General features: G+C 43.0%; 1 protein-coding gene across 1 annotated transcript in view; it reads left to right on the top strand.

Annotated features, from left to right (window-relative positions):
• LOC110973205 (sister chromatid cohesion protein PDS5 homolog A-B-like) overlaps nt 1–13999 on the top strand; it is a 32767-nt gene that overhangs the window by 9284 nt on the left and 9484 nt on the right. Inside the window, exons 3-20 of the mRNA XM_022223851.2 lie at nt 871–1068; nt 1230–1414; nt 2695–2902; nt 3540–3680; nt 4391–4506; nt 4963–5057; nt 5345–5490; nt 6033–6184; nt 6944–7057; nt 7494–7621; nt 8254–8393; nt 8830–9045; nt 9982–10142; nt 10351–10477; nt 10946–11170; nt 11664–11809; nt 12532–12655; nt 13755–13959. Coding sequence (XP_022079543.2) covers nt 871–1068; nt 1230–1414; nt 2695–2902; nt 3540–3680; nt 4391–4506; nt 4963–5057; nt 5345–5490; nt 6033–6184; nt 6944–7057; nt 7494–7621; nt 8254–8393; nt 8830–9045; nt 9982–10142; nt 10351–10477; nt 10946–11170; nt 11664–11809; nt 12532–12655; nt 13755–13959 — 2827 coding nt within the window. The remainder of the gene's footprint in view (nt 1–870; nt 1069–1229; nt 1415–2694; nt 2903–3539; nt 3681–4390; nt 4507–4962; nt 5058–5344; nt 5491–6032; nt 6185–6943; nt 7058–7493; nt 7622–8253; nt 8394–8829; nt 9046–9981; nt 10143–10350; nt 10478–10945; nt 11171–11663; nt 11810–12531; nt 12656–13754; nt 13960–13999) is intronic.

The raw sequence follows: 13999 nt of genomic DNA on the forward strand, positions 1-13999 counted from the left end.
TGCTTGCATTTGGAAGGGACACAAAGCCTTTTTAAGGGCTTGGAACGTCGCAAGATTCTGAAAATATGGTTCTCGGAGAAGAAAACAGCTGTTTGAAACTTCAATGACACAGTACATGCAGTGTACATCAGCTTTGGCAAGACGTTCTGATCATGTGCACTTGAGCTATGCTTACCTTTCCCTAGGACATCATCTGCATGATATACAGTTGGGGCAAAAAGTTTACATACATGTACACTTAGAAGAACAAAAACACTTTTCCTTAAATTTCACTACTTCACTCATTCCTACCAACTTCTCTTTTCATAAGGACAAACAAGATGGGTCTCCACTACATGGTGTATGCTTCAAATAAATCATAATACGATAAAAATATATTTACCCAAAAAATCAAAATTTTACATGCTCCAACCCTAATCTTTAGTGCCACTGTCAGTATTTTTATCACCTCTCATAGTCGCAGTGGACCACTTCCTGAAGTGTTTTGAACAACAGTAAGGGGGTAGATGAAATTATGCACAAAATCATTTTTCGGAATTATTAGTATTTTGAACCGTGATAAATGTCGGAGTATTTTCAATTGAAGTACACACTATGAACATTAGGTTGAGGTACAGTTTGTCTGACCTTGTGAAGAAAAAGTTGGCAAAACTATTTCAAGTTGAGGAAAACTGTTTTTTTACCAAGCTTACATATATGTAAACTTTTGGCCTTAACTGTAGGTACTGGTACTTCCATAAAACACACTGATGAAATGGGATTTCGCTATTGTTCCCTGAGAGAAAGAGACCTTTTTTTCCCTTTTTTTTTTTTGGTCTGACGAGCTAAACAGTACCCGTTAAGTCCAGTCAATTTGGTATTCTCTCTTAGGTGCTGGCCCGTTCCTTCCAAGACATGGAGCAAGAGGAGGAAGTGACGCAGTACCAAGCTTTAGCTCTCTACCTGGTCAACGGTGGCTTCCTCAAACATCCCAGCAAAGATGTCAGGTTGCTGGTGGCGTGTTGTATCGCCGACATCTTCCGTGTCTTTGCGCCAGAGGCCCCCTATCGCACGGCTGAACAATTACGCGTAGGCCTTACTTTACTGCAACATTCTACCATCTAATGTCGGTGTAGAAACTGCATTGCACTATACCACAACCATCAGCGTATTCATGCACAGATTCTGAAATGAATTTGTTTTTGTTTTAAATTTTACTTTTTTTATCATGGTTTTTTTTTTTTCCACAGACAATCTTCCAATTCCTGAACAAACAACTGTGGGGACTAGAGAATGTGGATGGACCATCCTGGAAGCGTTATTTCTACCTGCTGGAAAATCTGGCCATGGTCAAATCGTACAACATCTGCATGGAACTGGAAGATTGCAACGAGCTGTTCGTTGAGCTCTTCAATATCTTTTTCAGCATCATCAGGTTGGTCAGGCTATTTTTATCAGGCTCCAACATTCTATGAAATTTGTATGTAGATCTTGAGAAACATGTGCAATATATCTGGTTGCTGTTCTGACATAGTATTGCCACAGTTGTAGGAAATGTTGTGATCTAACTTTCATATGATTCCATTTTATTTACATTTTTTGCTCATACACCTGTCCCGACATGGTTACAAGGGCAACTCTGCTATTTAGGGGACGAATTTGACAGTTCTATTGTTGGCGAAATCGTTCAGCTTTACCAGTGTGAACAATTACATTGCAAGGCTCTTTCAGGCAGTGTTGTGGTGGAGACCTCTTTAACCCATTGCGGACGGTATTGTTTTATGCCCAGTGTGTAGAGCCTGACCAGTATACACACACAGAAAGAGACTGCAGTTGCATGATGAATAGACTGAGTATGTGTGGTATACGGCTATAGCCGTTCCCTGGCACTAACCTTCCCCTTGAGTTAAGTCAATAGACGTCTACCGTCTTCAAGGGGTTAAGACCATCTCAAGACCTCCAATCTGAATTCCAGTCACAACTTATTCAAATGAACCTTAATGAAAGTATTCCGGTGTCATTATTCAAACTCAGAGCACACTGGAAAGAGGATTAGAGAGTGCATTTAACCATGAGCCAACCTTCCCAATAAGCCATCTGCGAGTTGAATTGAATAAAATCTGGTGCACTGAGTAATCTGATTGCACATAAACATAACAATTTGAATTCCCCAGACTAAAGACACTGTTGCTCTACTTCGTGATTCGGGGAAAGCTTGGTGCCCTTCTTATCCATTGAGAACAGTGTATTGTTGCAAGACGTCTCTTATGTAACTAAGCAAAAGCTTGCCCCGAATCACGAGGTAAAGCAACAGTGGTTCTAGTAAGGAGAATTCAAGTTGTTATGTTCACGTGAATTTAAAGAACTCAGTGTACAAGATTTGGGTCAAAGTTAACTTTCAAAAGGCTTATTGTGTTGTGACAGTGCCAGCTCACATTATTGTGGATTATGGTACAAGTAACTGGTTTCTTGGTTCCGCTAGTCTGCCTCTTGACTTTCATAACCATGCAGAAACTGTCAGAAAGCCTACTGTTTTGATCAGTGATCCTTTGATAATGAGCTCATAGATCCTCAGACAACCCAGGCAGAACTTAACTACCAGAAACTGGAGGCTACCTGCAGTTTTGGATAGAAATATGCTTCCTTAATGGAGTACGGGAGGATTGGTTAAGGATTTATGTTGATTTTAATGCAATTGTGTCTGATTTCCCTAAGTGAGCACCACACTCCCAAGGTGCGTACTTTCATGCTGGACGTCATGTGCCCTCTGATTAGCGAGAATGATGCCGTGCCGCCAGACCTTCTGGAGATCATTCTGTCCAACCTCTTGGAATCGAAGAAGGCGGAGAACCCTCATGCTTTCCAGATGGCCAAGGAGCTCATCAAACGGACAACCACCAGCATTGAGCCATCCATCCAGGCAGTAAGTGCTTCAAGGCTCAGGGTTGTAGAAGACTCTCCAGTCCAAAACATTTTTGTGGGGGTGTTAGTGGCTTCTGAAACTCCCTGCTTGTATTGAGGCTGAACCACAGAGTTTTTGTACAAATCTTCACCCCACAAGTACATGTAATTACTTATTGTAACCTTGGCCTACTACTTTGTATATGGCAATGACTCCGACTGTTCAATTTAACCATGCCCCCGTGTGGATTGATACTCCAGTTATTGTCAGTAAACAGCACGTTGAAAGTCGTTGCTCTGAATAGAAGCGCACACTGAAACGTTTTCAGGGCTGCAGGAAGTGCATAGCATTCTTCAGTTTATCAAACCAGTACAATGACCCTATTGAGAAGTCCCCCCTCACCTGGAAAGAAGGGAAGTGTTGGGCTGGAACTGGTTCAACTGGATGCCTGGTGCTCATGTAAAGACTACATTCCAACAATAATCGGTCACATGGGCGACAGTGTGGCTCATGCCAAGCGCGCGTCAACCTGCGTGCCCATGGTCTGTTCCCAAGGAAGGGATGTCGTAATGTCATTGCTCTTGTTTATACTTAGAGTGCGTTGTCCTCATTTGGTGTCAGCAGACCCATTCACACCAAGATATAATTCTTCCCCCAGTTCTTCAACAATGTTCTGATCCTGGGCAAAACATCAGAGACAGAGCTAGCCGGCCACTGTTACTCCCTAATCTACCAACTCAACACGATCTCCAGCACCCTGCTGCTCTCTGTCCTACCCCAGCTGGAGTTCAAACTCAAGGTAAGCTCATAATGCATCCGACGCTCATGAAGACGGTTTTCCTGGAAAACAAAAAAGTAAGATCAGTCTTGAGGTGCTTTTATTGTGAGAGAATCAATTTTAGATTTACATGTGTTGTACATTATAACTGTTAGCCTGAGCTCATTCAAATCCTTCAGCGTCTAACACTTGGTTCCCCGTGATTTGGAAGGAGTCAGTGCTGTAGGCTTGGGCACTTTGACAATATCTAAGGATTCATGTCCCAGCTGGTTCCCTGTGATTTGGAAGGAGTCAGTGCTGTAGGCTTGGGCACTTTGACAATATCTAAGGATTCATGTCCCAGCTGGTTCCCTGTGATTTGGAAGGAGTCAGTGCTGTAGGCTTGGGCACTTTGACAATATCTAAGGATTCATGTCCCAGCTGGTTCCCTGTGATTTGGAAGGAGTCAGTGCTGTATGCTTGAGCTCCTTGACAATATCTAAGGATTCAAGTCCCAGCTTTTGTGAAGAGTAAGAGTTTGTCCTAGATTCACGGCACAAAGTTGAATTTCAGAGGATTCGTGAAGATTTCCTGGAAAGTATCTTGGAGGTTGGAGTAGGAGTTAATGGTTACTACAGAGCAGGATGGTTTCCTGTTTTTCCTAGACTTACCCTGTAGAATATCAAAATAACACATGCGTGTACAAATCAAAGTGGGCAATTCACCATTGCATTCTCTCTTTCTGCACATAGAGCAATGATGAGAGAGAACGGTTGGCTGTGACCAAGCTCCTCGGTCAGATGTTCTCCAACAAGGATTCTGACCTTGCATCACAGAACAAAGCCCTCTGGAACTGCTTTCTGGGAAGGTAAACAGGCTCGTTGCTTGACCATCTGCTCACTCGCAGCACAAATTTGGCTGGTCTTGACATGTAAACCAGAAGAGTGTTGAATTCACCAGTACTTTGTAGGGTACTGGTAGGTGTTAACATCCTTCAACCACTGACAAGTTGTCAGATTTCAAAATTTGTCTTTGGTTCATTGACGTAGAATTTGAGTTGTGGTGTTTGTTATATTAGTTGTGCTCTCTAGGAAGCAGCCACATGTTAGACCATGCCTATAGAGGCTTTGCGTAGCAGCCATCCTTTAGGACAGTTCGTTTGTTCTACAGGGAAACCACCCTGGTGCATATCCAGTGGAACAGAAAAACTTGCCTGCAAGATGGCAGTCGTGCAAACCCTCTGTACGTTGTCTGTAGGTGTGTCTCCCTTGCTGAGCCAATCCTTGTGTGATCCATTGGAACATTTTGTTGATCTGCCCTCTAGATTCAGTGACATCAGCACCAGCATCCGGACCGAGTGCGTCAAATTTGTGCAAGAGTTCATCTTGCACCACTCGTACCTCATCGGTGATCTCATCGGTAACTAATACCATCTGTGTGCCCTCCAGAACACAGAGGATGTCATTTGGGGGATTTGATGCCAAGGGTCCAAAATCCATGGGTTATCTCACAGGCTGTAGAAATTATGGTTCTCTATGATATTTTTTTATAGAATTACATTTCAAAAGTCATTATTGAGTCTGAAGAATCCATTTGAGTAATTATTGAGTTAGGGGAGATGTTACCAGCATACACTTTGGAAGAGTGTAGCCCCTATGACTGTACTGGCAGAGGACAAACCTTGCATTGTGACTAATCACTTGCAGAGAAATTACGTGCGCGAGTTCATGACACTGACGAGGGGGTCCGGCAGGAAGTAGTGTCGGCGATATCCAATGCGGCCAAGAGGGACATCACCAACATCAGTGACGAGATGCTAACCCTGATTAAAGACCGTACGCTGGACAAGAAGGTCGGTATCAAATGACATTACCTCGACCTGTCAACGTGGTCGTCATCAGTACAAACATTGTGACTTGTCAGGCTCTTTCCAAAGATGTAATCTGTGTCACTGAGATATTACTATTTAGTTAGGGGTCTTGTCCTAACATTGATGTTTATTCATAGCACTGTGTACGTATGTACAGTGTTTGGATGTCTGGTGCTTTTTCGTTTTCCTTTTGAAGTGAAAAGGGACATACGTGTAGTCCCTTGAGCTGCCGTAGGAAAGCACACGTGTATACAGAGTGTTATTTCCTTATGGTTTTGGGTCTATTTTGTACTGTGCGGATCCAAATTTGGATAAGAAATTTGTCATTTGCCTCCGTGATGCATCAAGCACTGTGTCGTCACTGCTGTCTGGAACATATGGCAAGTGTATTCAGGTGGGATGTGAACCCAGAACTTGCTTTATGGTGTAGGTGTCTCAACACTCAGCCACTGAGTTTGCCAGGTTTTGTTGACAGTATTGAAATGGACAAATGAGTGGACTACGTGCCCTGTCTTTGATTTCAGTGGAAGATTCGCAAGGAGGCAGTCTTAGGGCTAGCCCACATCTACAAGAAGTGGCACAGTAGTGAAGATCTGTCGGCGCAAGAACGCAAACGCCTATCCTGGATCAAGGACAAAGTTCTTCATATGTACTACCAGCCCATCATTGAGGACAGGTAGGGCTTCACAAGGCTTAGCCTTTTCAAATGTGGATGTGGTTTACTTTCCTCTGAAAGTCTGTTTCCAAGTAATTCCAGAAGGTAAATATGCTTTTCAGGGCAGAAATGCACCAGAGAACGTCAGTGGGGGCCACGAATATGCTTGCAAAGGTATTCCTCTCATTTCAAATGTTGGGATGAAGTGTGCTGTGTGCACTTGTAACGGGTTGAAAAGAATGGAAGAAATAATGCCTGCATACGATGCATCCACGTTTGGGATGACATCCCTCAGAAAGGTGCCCATCGCTTGGTGACATAATACGGGCATGCAACGTTTCCTCAGATCAGCTGATTTCCTCGTATTTTTGCTCACACTCATGCCATTGAAAACTGAAAAACACTGTACAAAGTCTTGTCAAGATTGGAATTTCCTCATTTTTTTGGAAGTCCAAGTTTCGTGCATGATCATAAGTGAGCACTATTTCTTACATTTTTAGCCTGTTGCTCGTTTATAGTTTGGCATGTCTTATAGTACACACAGGCTCACAACTGTTATTTTGTCCATGGGTTTCACAGTGGAGTTGCACGGATCACAAGTTAACAAATCCACCGCCCACTCATTAATTCACCGCGGACTCAGATACCTGGGCCACGTTATTGAGTCTGTGAAACCACTGTTTGAACGTAAACTGAAATCTAGCCTGGTGGATTTTTACGAAGAACGCTCCACTAAACTCACAGCTGCATGACAGACACTGTTCCCCCTTATGTACGCAGGTTGCTTGTGGAGAGGGTCTTCACCATGACACTGGTTCCCTTCACTTTGGAGGTCAAGCTGCGCATGAAGACACTCCTGCACCTGTTTGCCACGGTGGATCGCCATGCTGTAAAGTAAGTCCAATTTGAAATTACGTTAACTTTACTTTCCTTTTCTTGTGAACATTCGTGAGATTTCAGTAATCAATTTTAGATTATCGATCATTGTTTAGAGCCATCTTAGGTGGAGAACTTTGCCGATCTCCTCAGAAAAACTTTGGCAGTAAACTATTGTTTTCATCTTGAGATGCTTATCCCTAGTTTTGATATCTTCATAGTGCTCTTCTTCTCTGCTGTAAGGACATCAATTGATCTAGCCAATTATGTCGTATACATTTGAATTTTAGCACAGCTTATTTAACCCATAACAATTTGATTTCACCGTCGAATGGGGCCATTTATGCAAAATTTAACATTGCAGAATGTAGTGCAGAATGTAGAAAACACCAAGGCAAATGTCATGAATGTCTGAATTCAGATCGAATTCAAGTCCAAAATTTGTCCTTGGCAGAGCGCTGATTGAAATGATGAAGAATCAATACATTGTAAGGACACATGTCCGAGAGCTGATGGACACCTTCAAGAAGGAGAAGGAGGAGAGAGCGAAACTCATCCACCCAAAGGTTGTCGCCATCTCAAGTAAGTTGTGAGAATGTAATTAAAATTTGCCAGGTAAAAAAATAAAATGATGACGTAACGATTGACTTGCTGCCCAAATCCAATTCTGTGTCAAGTATCTTGAAAGTCAGTTGATGTGTTGTAGCATGCGGTTTGGCCGTTCATGGTGTGACCCATGGTGTCAGCGTTAATGAAGAGTGGAGTTTTTCTATCAGCCTTTTACTCCTCTGGTCTGTGAAGCGGTGCTCATGTTTCCCGCTGTAGTCCCGCAGAATTGGATGTTGCACTAACACAGTTTTATCAGCAAGAATCACTTTGTCTCCTGTCTGGCAGAAAAGTGTATTTAAACCATGTTGCACTTAAAGCTCCATCTACATGAAAAACAAAACAAAGCCGCCATCATGCCCTTCTGTCAGACACAAGAAGGGAAATTTGCCTACAAATGCCGTGACTTGGCTTTGTGCAAACGCAGGGATACATTGATATCCACGTGGCTTTATCCATATGAGGATTAAAGAATGCAGTAAAATGTGCTGTAGATGTTTACGTATCTTAATTTTAATCCAAGTCCCAAAAGACTGTTAGGAGTGAAGGAGTAAGCAAGCAAGAGCAACAAACACAACATGTCCATTGTACTTTGATGATGATTTCAGAGCATCTCCCAGAGCCTAGCAAAGCCATTGATCACTTGAAAAGGCTGGTAGGCCTCCTTGAAGAGGACTTAAAGGCCAGAGCAGCTATGGAGAAGGTTGTTGAGCCCAAGGTAACCTGTCGAAGGGCCACGCAGTCGGTGGTGAGTACAATGCAATCCAAGTTGATGACATAGATGAATAGAAGGAAGACTGGTATGCGTCATGGCTTGTCATGCACTTGGAAGAGCAGTTGCTCTTAGCCAGATTTTTGAGGAAGACTTTGCGTTTTCCTTGAGGAGGTTTAACGTTTGGGATGTATACTTTCTATGTTTCTGAGTGTTACAACAGTTACAGAGAGATTTGCCTTGTAAATTTGAGCCTTTCATGTTTGCTGTATGTGGCTATGTTGCAAGAAGTGGTGACTTTGTCTAGAATAAAAGCAAACCAAATTGCTTGAATATCAGAAGTCTTACCTGCTGTCAAGAGGCAACATGCATACAGTCGATTTCTAATTGAACTTCGTTTATTGATGGGAAAACCTAAGAGTTCAAAATCACAAATTTCCTGAATGAAAATATGGATTGTCCTCTTTCACAGAGTGAGGTCCTGAAGAAGTTTGGCAACCCCAGCCAGCCCACCCCGACGTTTGATACCATCAAAACGCTCATGGAACGAATTGCACCCCTCGTCATTGACGCAAATGCCATCAAGGAGCTCATTGGCATCGTGGCGGAACACGTGGAGGGAATCGCCGAACCGTTTGAGGAGCGGGCAGACGAAACGACCGAAGTCAGGGGCCTTCGGCTTCTACAGGTCAGTTACCCTCACCAAGCATCCAGAGTTTAACAAAAATATCGGGTTCTATGCTAACTCTGTTAGCCAAGATTCTCCAGTTTGTTCAGCCGCTTGATTGTTTGTTATGACCAGTGTTGATGTGCTCATGATTACAGAATTTACCCCCAAGCAAACGACAAGAAACGCGACGATTTTAACTGGAATATTAACAAAGTTTTGATGAATCTCAGGATGTTATTACCTTAAAATGCCCTTTATAATTGCTGAAGTTTTTAAACATTTTAACGTAATCAGACACAGTTTGGGGAGCACTGTGCCAAATCTCTTTCAGGAGCGAGTGGGGGGGTATGAAGAGAACGTCTGTACTCAAAATGTTTCAGAGGGGAGTACAGAAGTTCTTGTCAGAACCCCACTCATTCCTGAAAAAAAATTTCACACGGGTGCTGCTGCAAAGCTCGCCACAGTACTACGTCCACCTTGCAAACCTTCAAATCTTATTGGATTGCAAATCAGAAATTGTTGCATTTGTATAACTCTCAAGCAGGTTGTAAAACTGATGCGGTTTGTTCATATGAAGGTCCATACAAGCTGAGTCATACTGCACTTTTACTGTAGAGGGACTCGACTGCCAAAAATCCACCTGCATAAAAATCTCCGTAGCAGATGTATGTTTACAAGACTTAAAGAGTCCTGACAGTATGACATTTGACATAGGGCTTGATTTCTGGTGTTAGAAAATATGCCTGTGGCGCACTGCATAAGGATGACTCAGGTTGAATCAGTCCGGTTTGTCAAAGGTCTTGAGGGGGAAAGGCATTGGTATTGTCCCCAACATGCTCTCCATAAAAACCTCACTGAATTTTCCGAAATCCTCTGCCGTGCAAGAACCCCTCTGATACCTTCTTTGCGCTTCAACTCTCAAGTTTGACCTGATTGTTTTGTTTTTCCTGGCAGACTCTGGCTCCAGTTTTCCCCAGTGCCTTCAGGAGTGATGCCAGCTTTGACCAGCTCCTCTCCATGCTCAAGCATGAGGATGACTCCGTCTCGGACGTGGCTCTCCAGATCTTCATCCACACCGGACAGAATCTGAAAGAGGAGTTCCCAAATATTGCATCGTAAGCAAGTCCCTTGCATTGTTCCATTGCGTGCGGCCTGAGAGGCACTATTTACGCAGTTTCCAAGATGCCCTCGCTGTAGCTTTTTAAAAGAGTGTCTTTCTTAAAGTAGAATCGAAAAAAGATTTACCCAGCCACAGATGTCCACATGTGATCATCGTTATTTTTCTTTTCTGATAGAGCTTGTTATTTTCCACTTACTCCTCAGGTGCCTCTTACCTATCTTGATTTGTAAAGCCAAGACCGGCAGCCCCTCCCAGGCCAAGCATGCCATCCGATGCATCAACGGTGTCTTGGGCAAGAACAAAGTCGCTGTTTTCCAGCAGCTGTATGACGTGAGTGTCGGCACCATCCAGCTTGAAAAGCACTCAAAGAGTCACGCATCTCTCTGTTTCCATAAAAACTAAAGACATTTTTGCTAGGCACAGAGAATGCTACCATTACATTCAACTTTTCATCCTTAATCCATGTTGCACCTCCTTTTGTTTCAATGTACTTGGTGCATTCCAGCAAGGATGTGACCGACTTAAAATGTTTCATTTTTCAGACCGTGGGCCGTGATCAGCAGGCTTGATTCTCAAGAAGGTCACAGTTATATCTCTAGACATTTTGAGGCATCAAGCTTTACATTTGTCATAAGAGGCTTGGTCCAAGCGGTGATGGAGAGTTTAACCACACAGACACCTGTTACAATTTACAAAGACTAAAGCTTTTTGTTCAGGAAAGCAGATTTCAACTCTGCACTAGAATCAATTAAATTCTTTTGTGAAATTCTAATCACCAACTTTTACTTCCATTTACAGAGCCTTCAAAAGTGCTTAAATCTGAACCATGAGCACCATTTGACAGCTCTCGCTGCGGTGGGAGAAATCGCCAAACTGGCCCCTGAACATTTCTGCAGTGCCATGAAGCCAGTTATAGCAAACAGTATCGTCAAGGGGCTGCTGATGCAAGATCAGACAGAGGGAACCCCAACCAAGGGCATCTGGTGCCATGACAACCAGGTTGCCGAGGAGACATTGGCCAAGGTTGGCATTTTAATTGTCGGAATATTTTCTTCACTAAAATAGTTGTATACCTTATCACTTTATTCTTAAAATGAATGACATTTTCTCCAACACTATGTCAAACATTTCTCTTGCCACCAACCACATGTAAAGCATTTAACTTGAATTGACGATATTGTACACCAGCTTTATTTAAAAAAGATGCTCCGTCTTCCCTCATCAAAGTAACTTTCTGAGTGTGCAATGGTACGCTGACTTCGCGTAATGAATTTCTGCTGTAATGTATGGTCTTTGCATGCACTCCAAACGTGCAAGAACCTGTTTGGAAACCTTGTACCAGTCTGTCTTTCTTTCGCCGGCAAAGGTGCACTTCAACTCAGGGCAGATAGTGTAATTTGAAGTGTTACAGTCGCATGGCATATGACATGTTTGTGATATTAAGCCGTTCAGTGACTGAAGATTGTTTTGATTGCCTGATATTGCACCCCCTAGTTTTCATTTTGTGGCTTTGCAGATCGCAGCCATGAAGTTGCTCGTTCGGTGGCTGGAGGGACTGCGTGCATGCAACGCCCAGGACACCTCACCCTGCGTGTCCACCATCCGACTCCTGATGACCATGATCAAGAATGAGGGAGACCTCATGGAGAGGAAAGCCATCAGGTAAGGAGAAGACAGTTGAAAAAACCACCAAAATTCTGGTTCAATATCGGCAGGTGTTTCTCTCGTTCTGTGAAAGAAATTCAAGCCCTCTGTGAGGAGACCTTTCCAGAGGTCTGAGCGCAAAGACCAAATGAAGTGAATCGGGAAAACAACACTTGGTGGCCGTGGGGTTGTTTCTGTGTGTTGTTCTGCTTGTTTGTTTCCATCAGTACAAACAATGCTCCTCTGTGTGAATTCTAAGACTGTAGAATAGAAGCTTAAGTTCAGCGTTTGTTCATCACCCAGTTATGTGACTGAGAGAACAGACTTAACTTTTTCAGTAGGTGAAAAGTACAGGCACACCTGTGCCAGCCGTAAGAGCTTATCAACTCCAAACTGTCTGAGATACTGCACTGTGGAATTGCCCAGTGACACATTCTTGTACTTTCAAAGGGAATCAAACACTAGGAGTGGCTGGGATGTACCTTGCTCAATCTTACAAAATCCTGTAAAAATGTTACGGTGGATTTTGAGGATCTAGGAGGGTTATGAGTTTGGGTTAAGTAATATTTGGCTTGTTATCAAATCCGTGCATAAGCTCCAAATAATGGGAATCCGGTTCAGAAGAGAAGCTCTCAAAATCATTATTTTGTCAGCAGCACTTGATTCATGGTCAGGACGGGTGTCTTGGTATGTCATCAAGCACTGCTTTATCTGATTGTCTCCTGTTTGATCCTCCTCAGTAAAGCGGACATGTCTCGGCTGAGGCTGGCTGCAGCCTGTTCCATGCTGAAGATTGCCCAGGTCCCTGGCTACCACGAGCTGGTGTCCACCGAGCATTTCCAGCTTTTAGCACTTACGATCAATGTAAGTAGCATGTAATATTGCTCCTCACTCACGTAACTGCCTTGCCAGGCGTTCAGGGCAAGGAACCACCCTATTTGTACAAAAAGAAGATTAATTCAAAAAGAAAAAATGTTTCACACTGATGGTTTGTGTGCTGCTAATCTATTATTATAAAAGTCCAGGCATTTTTAGGTTCCGTAATTTTTTGGAATTATATGCCTGGCGGCTTAAAGGGCAAACTCTGAAGGATAAAATCAGTCACAAAACTTGTGGCTGGGCCACGCATACCATGTGCAGGTGGCGCAGTCATGTTTTCATTGGTTGCTGTTTACATCTGAAAACTTGAACTTTGGAGAATAAATTAAAATTTGAGTTATTAACAGAATTCCCCAAGTCACTGAGTCACGAAACACATATATGAATGTAATCGTAAACTTTACTTGCTCTGCTGTGGCAACATTTTTGTGATTATTTTCCCACTTTTTATTCAATCTCATGGTGTATTTTTTGCAGACAAATAATCCTTTTATTAAGATTTTTTTACTGTTGTAATCTAAAGATCTCAAATTTACCATTTCCGTGTCTCTTTGTGTCTCTTTCGGTACAGACATTCTATTTTTTAATATTTGTTCTGGCCTGGTTGAATTTAACTTTAACACTTGTGTATAAAGCTTGAAGAGGTGAGCATTCCATTATCTTTTATCACATCTGAAACTCAGCCAACTTGCAGATTCATGAACCTCTCAGTGATTGGACTTTTCTATTACCACAGATTCCCTGTGGGAAGTCTTTCCAATCGTGGCAATTTCTTTTGACACCAGCAGTGTAGCCTTACAGACTGATATCCCTCAAGTCAACCACAGGATTGTAAATGTCATGCTTTTTTTTAAATTCGAAACGATTTTTTTAATGAAGTGAGCCACTTTGATATGTCAAAAATTAAAAAAAAAGAACTAAAACAAAACAAAGCTCTTCACATCATGTGCCATGCCTGCTTGTGAGTCGGTGTTCAGCGGAACTGATAAGGCCAGCCTGGTGTGTGGATTGATGTTCTCAAATGACCCATGATGTGCTTCATTTGTTGGAAGACTAGCTGATAGTTCTGCCCATTTTCTCCCAGGATGAGTGCTACCAGGTGCGCGAGTACTTCGCTCGCAAGCTGAACAAGGCTCTGAGCTGCCTGCGTCTCCCGCTCAGCTACATGGCCATCTTCTCTCTGTGCGTCAAGGATCCCGTCAAGGAGAGCCGGGCCAACGCCAAGCAGTACCTGGCCAAGAATATACAGAACAGGAGGGAGTATCTCAAGCAGCACACAGTGGAAAATGGTATGATGCCCTGAGGTCTCCTTCGTAGGTGGCCTTTGCG

This window comes from Acanthaster planci, linkage group LG02, assembly GCF_054643075.1.
Source record: "Acanthaster planci isolate LZ-2023a linkage group LG02, COTS_SCS, whole genome shotgun sequence".
NCBI classification, from domain to species: domain Eukaryota; kingdom Metazoa; phylum Echinodermata; class Asteroidea; order Valvatida; family Acanthasteridae; genus Acanthaster; species Acanthaster planci.